At 42.9% G+C, this 16,493-nt stretch overlaps 2 protein-coding genes across 2 annotated transcripts in view; one reads left to right on the top strand and one right to left on the bottom strand.

The window, feature by feature from the left end:
- LOC119452129 (putative ATP-dependent RNA helicase TDRD12) overlaps positions 1-5,712 on the bottom strand; it is a 215,813-nt gene extending 210,101 nt beyond the window's left edge. The window contains exon 1 of the mRNA XM_049665961.1: positions 5,564-5,712. The gene's annotated coding sequence lies outside the window, so the exon portion shown is untranslated. The remainder of the gene's footprint in view (positions 1-5,563) is intronic.
- Positions 5,713-5,987: 275 nt separating this feature from the next.
- Positions 5,988-13,052, top strand: LOC119433609 (M-phase phosphoprotein 6-like). Its single transcript, XM_037700866.2, has 5 exons — positions 5,988-6,225; positions 6,296-6,396; positions 11,194-11,284; positions 11,370-11,449; positions 12,807-13,052. Exons 1-5 carry the CDS (start codon positions 6,172-6,174, stop codon positions 12,937-12,939), a joined length of 459 nt encoding a protein of 152 aa, XP_037556794.1. The 5' UTR covers positions 5,988-6,171; the 3' UTR covers positions 12,940-13,052.
- The last annotated feature ends 3,441 nt before the right edge of the window (positions 13,053-16,493 follow it).

Raw genomic sequence — 16,493 nt, 5'->3', positions numbered from 1 at the left:
TAAATGTTGGCTCAACAAGCTAATTGAGTGGAGCCGTGGATTGCAGAAGGAGTACACACCATCAGCACCGACACGCAAACAAGGTAGATAAAAACTCAGTCAGATTCGGTTCTGCAATTTCTATGCGTTTGTTGACACGCTACGTTGCTAATCACGCAACGCTTCTTTTACGCTGGCTTCAGGTGCTGATAGTATGTACTTGTGCGTGCTTTTCCGTTCACACGCGCTGCGAGTTGGTAAACATTACAAGGTGTCCCTCACGGGAAGACATGGTCCGAGGATGTCATCCCAATTTTCTGGTTGTACAAGCTACTCGCGATATACGAAAACGCCACACTTGTAGCGCGGTATGCTTTTACGGACGGAACAATTTAAAGAATATGCAACTACGGACAAGTGCTGCGGTCAAATGGTGCCGCTTGTTTTGCCCAATGAATTATCCGATTTCAAGGTTACTTCCACTGCGAGACGAGACTGCTTATCAAGCTCGGAAAGCAAACGTGCAAACTATATATCGTAATGAATGTTCTACAACAGCATATTTACCGCTTTGACTCAGAATAAACAGCATTGTCAATTTGTTTTCGAAACTTATTTGAACAGTTTTATCTCATTTTTCTCCTACACAAAAACCAATAAACCTTCAATGTGTAGCACACTTTGTATCCTTACTGCACCTGTATTAACCCTCAAATTAAAAGGTAATTGCATATTGCGCTTGCTTCAGCGCATCGAAATTCTTTTGTTTATGCTGGTCGTAAGATATCGCAGTATTCTAAGAAACTGCCTTTCCTTGCCTTTCCCTGCTTCCCTCTCTCTACTTCCTGTAACACACATGCAACAAGTTAAAAAGCAGGCAAACACTTTGTTTTTATAAGCAGTAGATAACACATCAAAAAGCAAATCAAAATTGTGCAGTGAAGTCAGCTGGTTGCATCCCTCTTCATGTGAATGATAGCATCTTTTCAAATGTGGGTGGTTCTAGCATGTCCGCAGCATCACGAGGCACAGGCTGTGCCCAACAGGATGGAGGCAATGTTGGTAATGAGTTTGCAATTACATGTATTACTGCATAAACTCGTATAACCATATCCCATAATTACTCAACCAAGCTTGCTCTGACTCATATTCATCAAAATTCTACTCAGCCTAGCTTGCTTCGAGTAATATTCACCAAAATTCTACTCAGCCGAGCTTGCTCTTACTCATATTCACCAAAATTCTACTCAGCCAGGCTCACAAACTCAGCCTCATGGTTAGGTCCAAGTCTTAGTGAGCCGACGTTTGAGCGAGTTCACCGAGCTATGTATACATTACATTATATGACCTGTGCGGTGCACAAGTTAATAAGCAAACATTGCATATGAGTATGTGTTGCAAGTACAACAATCGGAACATGATACAAACACATGCACATAATAAGATGCAGACAAATGCTAAATACATGAACAGACGGAAAGAGTTGGCTGCCACCTATTTCAAAAAGAAAAAAAAAAAGGCACTGACCAACACTGCAATGGGACCACGCATTATCATTCCCCTTGCCAGCTACATGGGCTATAAAAGAAACACGTGGAACCTAGCAATTACCTTGAGGTAGCAGCCATGGATGCTGTTGCATTCGCAGCTGGCCACTCAACCACTCAAGTGAAGTGTGTTCAATCTGTACTTGTACTTAGGCACACTATTTTATTGTCTATATCTTAAAAATGTAATGTGGTCTCCTAAAAAAATGAGAATGTTTGGATTCTGAGACTTGCAAAGGTAAAGCTTTATTCCATTCTTCTTCATGAAGAAAGCTCGTACAAAAGCTTAGAGATATTGTCAGTGCCCCTCACTTTCCCTCAGAACATATGTAGTATGTTATTAACATTCAAGCAGCTTTTTAACAGCAAGCAATCAGCTTCCCGTTTTAAGCATTGCGTTAATGCAGGCAATTCAGGGAGGCATAAAATTTTGCTAATACAATCGGTTTGGGAATACCAAACTAGATGGTACCTTGACGCTTTCCCTGCATTTTATTTTGGTCAAATAATTAGTTTGAAATGGCTCCTATTAGCATGCTATAACATTGGTCTAATACAGGTTAAGTACATTACTAGTTTAACAGATTGGGATGCTGGCTTTCCTTTCCAGGAAAGGCAGCATAGCACCTGCTCCAGTTGCATATGTTTTTGGTTATCTGGGGTTTTCAGCCACACTTTTAAGATAATGTACTGAAGCAGGTAGATGCACACACATGCCATTGGCGGATAGTTTCGATAGATTATTACTTTACGCTTGCCACTACGAATACATAATTTTAGCATTCTTTATTTTATTATATAAACATACTGCTAACAAGGTATTTAATGTTTGCCATGGGGCTACGCCACTGCACTACGTACTGCAGCATATTGATTTAAAAGCTTCGTAATACAGATTCACAGCATCCTAACAGCGTGAGACACAGGACAAGAAAGCAGACAACGCCCATGTCTGTTAGAATGCTATGGTACTACATACACAAGTGACTGCAGCTCCTAAAAAAATTGCGGTGTCGGCTTTAACGCCTTTCGAAATATTCAGAGAGGGCTTGTATGCATAATTACAGCCAACGCGCCACAACAGACGAACCAGGTTGGAGCTAAGATTAAAGTTCACAACATAAATTCTATTGCATATACAGTAATTAGATCATTTGCAGCTTCCTTCAGGGGCAGACGTGAGCTTTTTGGTTGGCGCTTGCTGCTAAGTTTGGTGCAAGAATATTGCTAGAAGGAACTGCATACGGGCAATTATGAGCAATATACATACATATTTTCTTCAGAAGCTGACGTTAGCACGGGTAGCGCGAGGGTCTCTCTGCGTTGACATGACTTCGCTGCAGACGAATTCTGAACACTGCATATGCGATGAGGACAGCTATATGGGCTTCTTGATAGGTCTTGTATTTTGTTGCATTGCAGGAAGAACGACACGGGCATAAAAGTCACACGAAACAGCGCACAGCGCTGAACGGTAAATTGCGAATAGCTGTTTACATCTACCATGTCTTCTCGCATTGAACTTCATAAACCGCTGTTGCGCTTTCCAAAACAAATTAAACTTTGAAGCATTTCTAAATCACAAAACACGCATAGTATTTGCTCCTATTAAAGACTGGTCAATAATTTCATATCGCACAGGTTTTTTCATTACATTTGAAAAATTATGCGAGGTATGCGACAAAATTTGGCCGCAGGCAACCTTGGGCATCGCACCAGCCACATTGTTGAAATCGTAATCATGTGAAATGGGCCCTCTAAAAATCGCATTGCGACGCATGCGACCACCGATTTTGTCGCTCCAGTCGCAGTAAATGAAACAGCCTTAAGATCAGAACTTTGACTTGATAAATGCTTCCAAATTGACAGACGGTGTATTCCAACAGGCCAATTTCATGCACAGGAATTCATTTTATGCATGCGGCACTATAATAAAGGTCTCGTCAATGCTTTGCAGTCACAATGAACATCGCATAGTGTGCTATTTATTTACAAATCTGTGCGCTTCGCTGCACTTTTAGTAGGCAGTACTCTAACATTTGATTGCGTGTCTGTGTTGGTTGACGCAAACATTTTATTTTTTGCTGTGTGGTGATACGTTGCTAATCAAGGGGGTGTTCAGCTGTGCGAGTTAAATGCGTATGAAAGAATATATATCGATTGCTAAGACGACTGACGGCGAAAGCGTCGTCATTTCATTGGCGATTGTTTGATTATTTTGGTTAATGAATTAAATAACTATTAATTGGTCGTAATTCGGCTTATTTTCTTACTTGCGTTTACGGAGTCGAATTGATTCTAATTAGTATGCAACTTCTCTTTGGGACTCTTAATTAGTCTTAATGCCCGTGACCAGTCTTATCACGGTCTCGAATTGATGTTAAGTAGTCTATTACTGTTTGCAACCCTTCATTACTTTTAAATAGTCCTAATTATTCATAATTACCTAGTAATTCACTTTAGCACGCTTTAATGGAGGTGAATGATGTCTGTGCTTTGGTCTTGTTATTACCCTAATTACTTTTAATTAGTCTTTGGGACTCTTGAATTACTCTATTACTTTTAGCTACTTGGTGCTTTTACGTGCTTGTGTTGACGATGGTCACATTTCGCGACTAATGAGCTCGTTAAGCATTTCGCTTTAAAAGGCGCCGATCACGTGCACACGCGCGGACAGCGTTTTAGAGACGGCATCGGCACAGCCCCCCAGTGACAACGCTAAAAGGCACCCAACGCTACTCTTTTGGAGCAAAGAAACACCTATTTTGATGCACTGCAGAGCGAGCCGAGCTTGCTATAAGGGAGACCGCGCAAGCGCAGACCCTGGCACCACTATTTCACCGGCGCGCTCCGCCGGCGAAAGGCCACCGGTCCGGCGCTCCGAGTTATTTTGTGGGCACCTGTACAAAAACCTCGACAAGTGAAGGCTACAACTATGTTTAGTAACATGTATAGCAAATACATTACAGAGTACTCCGACACATGTCCGGTCACCATGGTTTCAGTGAGCACGATAAAGAGACGCGGACAGCAATCCTGTCTTTGCGTAGTGTTAAGACGCAACCAAGGACGGAAAAAAGGATCAGGACAGGAAAGAGCGTCACTCGCTTCATTCTCCGGCACGAGACTGCAGTTCGTACGTACACAAATATCACGCTGTAAAACAAATTCACGAGTTCAAGCAAGGCAATTCGTACCTAACGCTTCACTGTCATCGCTTCAAACAATGACTACCTGTGAGATGCGATGACAGAAGACACGCTGCCTTTGCACAGTAGTTTTGCTGTCGTATCCCTTATTAACACCAAAAGGCAAAACAAACAATGACGTAAAAGTTCTCAAACATGTAAATGCCTTGCAAAAAAAAAAATTAAGTAGCACAAGGGCTTCATATTTATACATCGTCGAATACAGTGCCAAGATTCCACACTTGAAAAGTTGAAAGGGGGGGGGGGGGGGGGGGTTACTCCATGCTCCACTAAACGACTCAACGCGTCAAACAATGCGTCTGACAACGCACATCCCATGTGCTTTCATTCGCAGCACGCGGTTTCTTGCAAAAAAACGCCCGCGTCTACTGAAACAACAAAACCACTACTGATCCCTGCGGCTGACCGCTAGCCACAAAGAGTGGCGATCTGTAAAATTATATCAATGCGCTAATATCATGCTGTAAAGCAAATTCACAAGTTCAAGCAAGTCAATTCGCACTTTACGCTTATAACTGTCACCGCTTCAAACAATGGCGACCCGTGAGATGCGATGACAGACGCTGCCCTTGCACAGTAGTTTTGCTGTCGTAACCCTTATTACCACAATTATCTTCCAAAAGGAAAAACAACAAAGTGGTTACAGTTCTCAAGCATGTAACTGCATTACAAAACAAAAATCAACAAGCACAAGGGGCTTCATAATTCTACGACTTATACATCGTTGAAAGCAGTGCGAAGACGCGATTCGTCGCGTTGTCTTCGCACTCCTTCCTTCGACATATACGCTTGAAAAGTTGTCATGCGATTAAAATGCAAAAGAAATACCCAGAGACAAAGCGTTGGGTTATTCCGTGCTCCACTAAACGACTCACCGCTTCAAACAATGCGTTAGGTTGACAGCACGCAACGCCCGTGCCAACTTTCATTCGCAGCACGCGGTTTCTCGCACCCAAACGCCCGCGTCTACTGAAACCATGCTGAAGCCTGAAACTTCTGAAACTATGGTGGCTTACTGAAACTGCAAAACCACTACCGACACCTTGCTACCCTGCGGCTGCCCGCTAGCCACGAAGAGTGGTGATCTGTAAAATTATAACATTGCGCTAATACTTGCCAATAAAAATACTTTCAATAACACTTAAAAAAGAGGTGCAGGAAGCTATAAACGAGTCGATGAAAAATTTTGTGGCCTAACAACGATTCGGCGGCTTGAAGTTGTAGGCACAAGCGCACAACAGACAAATCCAAAGCCAAGTATGCCATGGTGTTTTTCTATGGTGTCCGTGTGTGAATGCGCTAGTAGCATGCTAGTAGCGCAGTGGTTTTTCTGGTGATCTCTTTGTACAGTCTCTCGCTCAAAGTTCGGACCTGCGACAACACATGAGTGTGAGTCCTTGAAGTGTAACTGACCTGGAACTACTTCAAAAAAGATAATGGCAAGGGACACCTCAAAGACGAAACTTTCGAGGCACCTCCTCGACATGAAGGTAATAGTGTCGCGTCTTGTACCTTATGTTGACATTTGTCTCGTTAACCTTCCGTCGCCACTTCTTGCAGTTTATGAAAAAAAGCAAGGAAAAGGCACAGAAAGACGAGGAGGATGAAGAACATCGCTCGTTATTCAACAGTGATGCAATGGACAACATAAAAAAGGAGGGGTACGTTAAGCTGGAAAACGCGGTAAAATCGGAGGCACGCGCTAGCGTACCTCCTTTTTCACCTTGTAGATGCACTTCTGGAAATTGAATTTGACAACGTGGGACTATTTTGTTTGCTGGTCTGGTTTCCAACTTCGTTCTCCTTTGGTTTTAGCATGTCACAGTGAGCGTGGCGTGTCTTCGTTAAGTCTTGGTTAACAGCGGTCGAGCAAGAGATGTCTCTAGAGCCAACGTTTCCACAAGGAGACTTGTCTTTGCCTGGGCCGCAAGTCAGACTTGTCGCCCTCACAACCTCTTTTCTCTATGTTTTGAACATAGCAGTGAGAGGGTAAACCCTGGCGTGGTCAACGTAAACAATAAGCTTGAGATTGGTAGCGTGTAAAAAAAAAAGGGTGACGTCGAAAAATTATTCAATGGCTACAAAATAGTGTGGCCATGTTCTGCTTAGTAAGCATAAAATAATGATAGGCTTGTAAAACAACAAGAAATAAGAATGCCCATCATTCAGTAGCAGAAGTAGTTGTTTGCATGTGTATTGGCATCAATGTTGCACAAGAACTTGAAAAGTACTACACTCTGGGAGGTGGGCACATGACCTCATTTTTATTTCTTCACCCTCACCACGCAAGTCACAACCTTGCCTCACCTTCACATCGAAAAATTTACCCACCCTCCCTCACCCACACGTTGAAACCATCCTACTCTTATCTTTGGTTTGCTACAATTTCATATAAGCTTTTTACTCATCCCATGAGCTTAGTTTACAAATATGATTGCCTCCAATGCCATCCCAACTGTCAAAGCATGCCGTATTGCTTTGCTTATAGGGCATTATAAAAGTACTGAAAGTTGGGCGTGTTGGTAGCTATTCATCTTGAAACTGCAGTGCACAAACAAGAAACCTGTGTGTTACCTTTGCCTTGTGTCCTCGTTTCTTGTGTGTGCGCTGCAAAGATGTACAGGGCATTAACCAAACCTAAAGATTAAGCCGTCCGCAATGCTTGCTAAGTGACCACCCCACCTGCCACCTACTTTCTTTTGTTACTAGCAGAAAGTGCCCTTTTTAACATGGTAATCAAGCTGCAAAACAAGGCACAGCCTCATATGTCCGCAATGGCTAGGCTGAGCTATATGCACGTGTAATGCCTAAGTCCTTGTGACACCCATGGACAGTCACGTTTCATCACCATGCACACTGGAGAATAGACATCGTGTGCTACTCCAATGCAGCGATTCGACTGAGATTTTTAGCAGTATGTTGGGAATAACGTGCTACCAGCAAACACTCCTGAAAACATGGTTCGTCCAAACAAGCTTGTTGCTCAAGAGGAGCATTTGCTATTCTGCAAGAATATGTTTACTAGTTTTATACAGTAGTACTTATCATCAAATGTACAATAGAAAACTAAAGAACGACACTGTTTGCTCTGTGATAATACTGACAGAAGTAAAATATGGTCCAGGTTTAAAGAGTTTGCCTGTCTAATCATGGTTTGCAGTTTTGCTGCAGAATGGCTACCGCTTCATTATGGCCTTGCTCACTATATTTTTCAGCCTTCCAGGCATCTGCAAATAATGTGCGTGCTCGGAAGTTTGGGAATCTGAGCAAAGATATTCTGCAGATGAATGCCCAGAATTCGTAATCGCTTGCCGCCTTTGCTTCTCACTTCTGCTTGCACGTTCAGGCATAATGCAAGAGCAACTTGCGAGATTCACTCAACGCAGGCATGGGTGAGAAAAGCAATGGACCTTTTTCCAGTAAGCGATCCCTCTAGCGGCCGTCATGTCGACTAAATTTGATGGGCTAGACACGCACGCTCCCGCCGCTTCTCGCGTTTGACCGAGCAGTCTCCCACGACGGCCATTCCTGCTTTATTATTTAAAAATTTTTTTTGTCGCTTGTGTTGCTGAAGTAGCTTCTCATCATCCTGCTCTAATGCGTGCGTATTTGCTCACGTGTAGCAACAATTTTCCATTTACCGACGCGACGGCAACATGCCGGTGCGACATGCAGGTCGTTTGTAACGAAGATTTGAGAGATGTGCTGGCCTTTATTCTTCAGCAGCTTGGCCAGTACTTTGATTCAACTGGTGAAGGCATGTGTGAGCGTCAAATGCGTCGCGGCAGGACTTTTTTCAGAATAAACTCGACCGTCGTTTGGAATGGCTCGACTTGAAGGAGGCGGTCAACATACGCATGCACGTATGTGATTGCCCGAAAGAGCGGGCAGTATAAGCAGCTCATCATGATGAACAAACTATGTGCAAAACTTCTGTACACGTACTGCAAGTGTACTGCAGGGCAACTGTTGTTTTATCTCGAGATATGTATCGTATAGCACGATACAGAATGGTAAGTGGACGCAACACGATGTTTTGTCAGGTGCGCGTAAGGCTTCATTTGCCTGCAAAAAGGAAGACTCGTGAGTATGTATAATGTGACACCGCGAGTGTGTCGCTTTGGTCTCGCACAATGCATTCTGATGGGCTGTGTGGCGAGATTCCTCTTTTTGTTTGGCCCCACGTAATAGTACAGCTATTTCCGTCTGCATGTGGTAACGCTTTCTTCAACCACTGGTAAAATCCCTGCGATATACATACTGGTAGATTAAAACATTGCCGAGACTTCCGAATCAGTCATAGGGCGTCAAGTGCAATTCGAATTTTCACAGCGCTAGTGTCGTGTTTCTACCAGAATGCAGGCTTGCCCCACTCAGCAAGAATCGCATGATGACTCACTGGTAAAATGGAGTATTAAAAAAAAAATTCTTGGTAATTTTACCGTATGCTCCACACCGTTACAATACATGCAACATTCCACGCCGGTTTGTGCAATCGACAGTAGAGCAAGTGTCCGGCATGAGATTCGTAGCAAATGCTGCACCTATCGCTCGAGCAATAGGTGCAGTTCACGGAGTCATTTTCGTCGACAACAGGGCTTGCAGTCCTTCCCATGAACTGCTAAGTGTTTCCTTTAACCAATATTCTCGGCCAGAACACGAGAAAATTTTTTGTGCAGTCCCTCAAGCTCAAGAAATTGCCGCGAATCATGCAAGGGATCACGCACTCCCTTCGCACAGCTGCCCTGCGATAATGGCGGCGCAGCATGGAATGCGGCTGGGGCGTAGGTACACGCATGTGCATAGCTGAATTGTAAAAAGGTCCATTGCAAACAGGCACTATCTTGACAGGCTGGACAGGCGACTGTGAAAAGCCACCAGTTTCCAAAATTAGATACGCTCATTCAGGAACTAGGCATTTAAACTAGTAAGAATATTTATTGAATATGTACAGTTGCTGTATGTCTCAATATGCCCCACTGACATCATCTGCTGTTTGCAGTGCAATGTCAGTAGAAGCTCGAGCATGCTTTACTCCTTTACTTTGTAAAACTTGTTCAAGCATATTCCTAATTTATCGCTGGCACCATTTTTATGCAGAAAGTTTCACCCTAATTACTGGGTTTTGAAAACAGAGAGCTTATTGTAATTTGTGATTAGATACTCATTCAGCTACCTAGTATACAAATGAAGTACCCTGTTGTGATTATTTAAGAGAATCAGCGCAACAGCACGGCATTATGGAGAATAAGCTGAAACACTTAAGTTGCATGTTTACTGTAAATAATGTCCCTCGGCCACCATTGACATGGGCCAGCCAAAGCATAAAACAAATCGGTTTTGGTTGTACTGTAGTCAAGCTTTAGCTATATCAACAGTGATTTTTTTTTCTTTTGGTGTTGCCTTCACTAGGTCAACAAATTATATCAATTCCTGAAAAACCTCTAATCTTTGTCTCTAATTAGAGCAAGAATAGGGGAATTCCAGAATGCTAATTTCAAATGAAGGAGTCTACTGAACTCTGGTAATCAGTGGAGAAAACAAACGTCGGAGTGACATTAAAATGTTGTCATCAATGTTCCCACTTTCGTTGCTGCTTCAGCTCCCAGTCGCTGAGTTTAGCAACAGCTAACATCACCAGCCGGTTACAAGTGCGCTTCGAGGTACTATTGACCAAAAAAGTTTACGGACCGAGGGATCTAACAAAAAGCTGAATATCTACGCAGCCTCAAAACGCAGCCTGGTATTCCCATTTCCAGCCTCTACTGGTATATGCGAACAACATTGTGATGTACGGTTTTACTGGCTACTTTTAAAAGCTGCTCAGATATTTAGCGTTTTCTGAGATCCCGTGGTCCGTAAACTTTTGTGGTCGATAGTCCATCTGAGTTCAAGAGGCTTCAGATGACTTTGAGAAGCCAATGTGCTTCAGAACGTAAGCCTAAAACCCATGACGCATATGGTCTAAGTGACTTCTCTCCACTTCTGCAGTATGAATTGCATCTTCCTCATTTAGCCTCTCATCGTCACCATCGCCCTCCCTCGCCCTCACCTCATGATGTGAGGGTAAGGGCAAATGACAGTAAGATCGCTCTCGTGAGGGCTAGCCCTGAGGAGGCACCCATGTCTGACTACACTAAAGTGTGGCGTCACATGCCACCACTCCATCTCAACAAAGAAGCCACTCGTTGTCATCACCAGCAGCAGCAGCTCGTTGGTAGGTGATTATAAAAGCTGGGAAGTTGGCACAAATACTATATTTTGCACGCTTCATCCTTATCCATACCGGTTTGCACCAGCTCTCTAGCAGGTTGCTAATGCCGTGTTGAAATTTGAATCATTTGCATCATTTTCCTGTTTCAATCCAATTGTGCTATTGTAATTTCACGAACATTTTCACTTAGTCATGCTTGTCCGTGCCCATTTAATTGTTTTGTGGCTTTTGTATGTTTTTCTAGGTCACGTTATATTATTCAAGAGAGCTATGCACCATGCTTAGGGCTGAGTCTTCCTAGAATGTCCTTCAAGGGCCGTAATCCAGAAATTGAGGTAAGGCTGTGGAAAAAAACTTTTTTTTTTCTACATGCTTACAAACTGGCCACAAGTTCAGAATTACCTGCTTTTGATGTTTTAGCGATTAATGCAAGGTGAAAATGAAAAGGCGCCACAAACATGCAAAATGCCTGGCATTCCAGATGAAGAAATGGCTGAAAGGTAAAGCATTGTTCACTTATTGTCCACCTTTTACGTTTATTAGCTGCTTTCTGTATCGGGATTTACCTTTTGAACATATGGCTACATGTTGTGTCTTGTTAAAACCAGCATATTTATTCAATATTTTGAAGTCCATATTTCATGCGCTCATTTATCTAAACCATAATTACTTATAGGCATGTACTTCACATATACTGCAGACATAAACAGCTTGACATCATTTACAAACCAGCGTTAATAGACCGAGTTCAGTTTCGGTGTTCCGCAGTGCCAACCTGGAAAGTTCTAGGGGCGATTGCACAAGTTTGCAGTACTGCACTCAAGCCCAGCTTCAACTGTTGTGTGTTCCACTGGGAGGGGGAGGGAGTTGCAGCTATTTTTCTTTGCATAAAAAGGAAACAGCAGCTTTTGTTTCCTTTCTCATAAAAGTATGCAATGGCTGCAACCTCATCCTGTAAAACCAGGAAGTGCCGAGCCACAACAGCATAAAATTTTACATAATATTACATGAAGAAGAAAAAAATGACTAGATGCACAATTGCAACCGCAGCAGGCTTCACTCTGAGTGCACTGCTTACAGTAGCACTAACACCTACTCGGGGGTTCTGCAGCATTCACCACACCATCTCACCTCATTGCAGGATGATGTCTTTTGAACCTTTATGAAAATGAAAACAGAGTTGCTGTCTCATAGTGTTTGCTGTGGGCTTCTGGAGATCTATTCCTCTACTACTTCCTCTCCTTTCTCCGCATTAGTACCTCTTTTTATTTTATAGTCCTCTATGTTTTTGCTTTGTCTCCAGTTGCTATGTCTGTAGCCATTCTAAACAAATTTTGGATTATATTTTCAGCAGTTACTAATAGTTCTAATACTTGTTAGGTTCATGCAGGTGTTACTGAACATCAGTGCAGACGTTGCTCAACAGCTGTATTTGTGCATTGCTCTGCATGCAGAAATCTAAGCTCAGATATAAAGCTACTTCTGTACAGAAACTTTTCGCTGCAATGACACTCTCTTAAAATGCTAAATAAGCATTGTTTGTGGCGGTTTTTGTTTCCTTTGACACTGAAATGTTTGTTTCTGTAGTTCTTGCTATTAAAACAAGCATCCCTTCTCTATGTACTCATCACCATAATGCCTAAAATACTGTTGATTCTTGAAAACATCAAGGCATGTTGGAAAGCATTTGCCTTGCCATTCTTAATAACAACTTACGTGTTAATGTTTTGTTGGCATATATTAATTCTGATGATAGCCATTGCCTTAAAAAGAATAAAATAATTATTCTCATACAAGCTACCAGCTGCTCGTCTGCCCTCCATTTCTGGAACCCATTTCTTCTTTCTGCCCACCCAGGTACTCCACTCTTGTTGGTACCATTGCTAAGAAGTTTGACAAGAGAAAACAAGCCAACCATTGTTCCCCAGAGAAGGCTGACAAGATAAAAGTACTGAAGCGCTTTAAATTTGAGCAGCCATCAGATGATTGAGCAGGCAAGAACTTGCCTGGTGACATAAAGGGACTTTTATCTTTGCATTGCAGTCATACATTTGCCAGAAGCAGTGTGCCTTTCTGCCGAATTGCATAAAGATAGCACTTTTATGTTCCCTGTGTCCTGTGTTCATGTCAAAGTTAATGCGTTCAATTTTTATTGCGATAGCAATTATATGGACACTTCAAGCGGATTTCTGCCATCACCGTGAGGTTCTGTGTAAAGTCCAAGGGCGGTATAATCGTCGCCGCGCACCGTATGCGCGAGTGAAAGCGCGCGGGGGATGTGCGCTATCACGGAGAGCGAACGCACGGTGGAAAGCAAACGCGACTTCCGTCGCGCGAAAGGCCGTGGGGGTATGGGAGGGAGGGAGGCGGGGCGACGCTGTGCTGCGGCACCAAATGCGTATCTTGCAACCGGGCGCAAGGGGAACTGGCCACTCAGTCTCCCACGCGAAAGGAGGAAAGCGGGAAGGCAGCGCGAGAGGGAGGGGGGGGGCAGCTTCTACTCTGCCAACAGCTGCGCTTGTACTTTACTGGCTGCGGCGGTCGTTCGCACCGTCTCTTAAAAGCGATCTCCACACGGCTCTGACCTTTGTATGCGCTGTGCATTCGCCGCTCAGTTCCCGTTAAAGCGATAGACCGCACGAACCTTCGCTTGATGCAGCGGCTGCGCTTGCTGCCAGCGTTTTGACAGTGGTTGTCTGCGGTCATTGAGTGTGATCTATTCATGTTTGCTTGTGCGCGCTGACAGCACGCTTGTTAATTCAGTTAGTAAGTGAATGTGTCCAAGTTTATGCAGCCGATAAAACTACTATCCCTACTCTGAGTAGCTCTCTACTAATTTGCTATCGGAATTGATGCTTCGCCTTCGGGCGAAACTGCCACATTTTTTGTTATGACCATCATCAGTGGAAGATCGGCCGAAAGAACTTCCCAATTTAGCCATGCGAATCATGCTGCTATCTGTAGAAACACAAAAGTTCACTGCACCTATTTCTGTTAGCTACAATGTTCAGGAGATGCTCTAAATTATTTTGAGAACAGCCATTGACGTTTTTAGTATTTAATGTTTTTGTTGCGCAAAATGTTAAGGGGTGCAGAAATAGGCACTACATGAAGTCTCGTATCATATTTTAGGAAGATAGTTTGATCATCTTTAGAATGCTGAGTAGAATGTTTTGACGTTATACACGCCTTAGCGTATTAATTAATCTTTAAACTAAATGTATTTTTAACCTGCTGTCATGCTGGCTTGGGTGGTCATGTTGAGCAGATTTTCGTTGTGCCAAAGAAGGCGTTCAGCATGTGCAGTGGCTGCTTTTTTTTTTTTTTTGTAGTTTGATTTCTGTATCTTAATGGTGGTCATCTCTATAAAGCTCTGCAGGGAGTATTGAGAAAATATTCCTTTCATAATGTCGTCCCCGTCAAGCATATCTTAGTATATATGATTTTCACAACATACCAGATTTTAAAACTGTGGCATAAGTTCTTGGCAGGTTGCCTGCAAATTGTGCTTCTAACACTGCTTCTCTTAAAATGCTGATTAATAAAATCTTATGTGAGTGTGTGTAGTGGAAGTGGGGAGGAGGGGGCGCAGTTTTTTCTCTCTAGTCCATCTTCCTTTTCTGGCATTCTGAGAGATGCTGACTTTAATGAATAACTGGAGATGTTAGCCTGACTGATGGCCTGGCATGCTACTCAAAAATTTTTTGTGAAAGATGAGGTGATGCACACAGTGAACATGCAACAGATGAGTCCAGAAAATTATGCTAAAATGTATTATACACAAAAGCTCGGGTACCAGTCGTCATACCGTGGGGAAGGTCCTCGGAGAAGATCTGGACTCCACAGTAGGTATGATGGAAAACCCTCTCCCCCCCCCCCCCCCCCCCGCCCAAGAAAAAATCGAGTAGGCTGTCAGGGACACAGCCTTAGTGGGGTACGTGAAATGCCTTGCGCGTGCTGCAGGGGGTGTGTGGGCACTAGAGGTACAGCTATTGCATAATACACAAGGTTGATTTATTCATGCATTAGAAACTTTTCATGCTTAATTTCTGTTAAAGCTAGTGGAGGGTCTTACGGTCCAATTTCACAATCGTGCTCGCTCACTATGCATAGTAGGCCCGTTTGTTTTGCAGAGGGTGTTTGGGTACAGAAATGACCCCCCTACTCGTGACGCCCGAGGTTATCTGTGCCACTCTAGCCTGAGGCACCCGTAGAGGGTTGGGGATCCTGCTATATTCCTGCACTTGTGCTCACTGCCCGAGTTTGTTCAAGCCATGTCTGTACTGCCGTGCCGAACACGGGGGGGTGGCATAGCCAATCAAGCGTGAAATTTGTACAACAAATTGCACGCTTGTGAACCTTATCACTCCTGATAAGCAGCAGTACGAGTTGGCTAATTGTTCCTAATATGCCATAGTGAGCTTTTTCAAACGTGACCATTCCTGATAGCAGGGGCGTATCCAGAATTTCGATTTTTAGGGGGTGTTACCAGAATGCCGGGAGGGAGGTGTGGATGCGAAGCTATTAATCTTTCTTGAGCGAAAGGCGTTGGGGGGAGGTTCAAGGGGCTTGCGCTCTGTTTACTACATTGTTTTATTTTTTTAAGGCTGAACGCTTTTTTTTTCAACAAATGGTCACGGAAAAGTTGCTAATTAGCAGAAGTGCACTAATTAACCTTTTAAGCAAGCATATTAAACCACATGTTACAAGTGAGTTCGTCCTTGTTGGTGCATGTCGAGCTGATGTTGCGCAAAAAAATACGACGGTGGAGACAGGTGGGTACAAACGAATGCTGTATAGCTATAAAGGCCAAAATGTGTGCCTCGTTTTCTGTGATTATAAATTCAATACTATATTTAAACACCCATGCGATTCTGTCACCACGTTTGAAAATTGCAACAACATATGGGACAGCGTTTAGCGTTTATATTTGATTGCACAAAGTTTATTATTTTTTTTTCTATGCAGAACTAAGTGAAGAAAGTTCTTAAAGTGGCGGTCCCACTCCGGCGGTACGAGCCCCCCGTTTTCAGAACATTTGGAGCAACCGTGGCAGCTCTTTTACTTAGGATATAAAGTTGTGGTATATACCATAAGAAAGCTTAATTGTTGTAAATTCCAACTATATATATAATATAAAGAAATTGATTGATGTGATCTAGAAATAAATGTTCAAGAACAAGCATGAGATACATGGTTTTTGCGAACTGTGTCTCAGTTGTGACCATATTTAGAAGAAACTACCGCATTTACTGCATTGCGGTTTGCTCTGTAGCTTTAAGACATATTTATCTATTTCCTAGACGCAGCAAAATAATGTTGAATTTTTAGTTTTTGGATAATTTGCTTTTGAAGATTGCCAAATATCGCAAACTTCTGTTGTAAACAGCCCGGCAACTACACTATCAAGGAAGCTAAATTTTCTATAAATTAGAGTTCAAGGAATTTTCATTTAGGACGAGAAATTTCATTCATGTAACTTTATTAGTTTGCCTAATAATGCGGCCGAAATTAAGCAGTATTTAGAATTCTGGTTTTACCTTT

Source organism: Dermacentor silvarum, chromosome 1 (genome assembly GCF_013339745.2).
Source record: "Dermacentor silvarum isolate Dsil-2018 chromosome 1, BIME_Dsil_1.4, whole genome shotgun sequence".
Lineage (NCBI taxonomy): Eukaryota > Metazoa > Arthropoda > Arachnida > Ixodida > Ixodidae > Dermacentor > Dermacentor silvarum.
The sequence above is the reverse complement of the archived record's forward strand: the minus strand, read 5'-3'. Positions and strand labels throughout refer to the sequence as shown.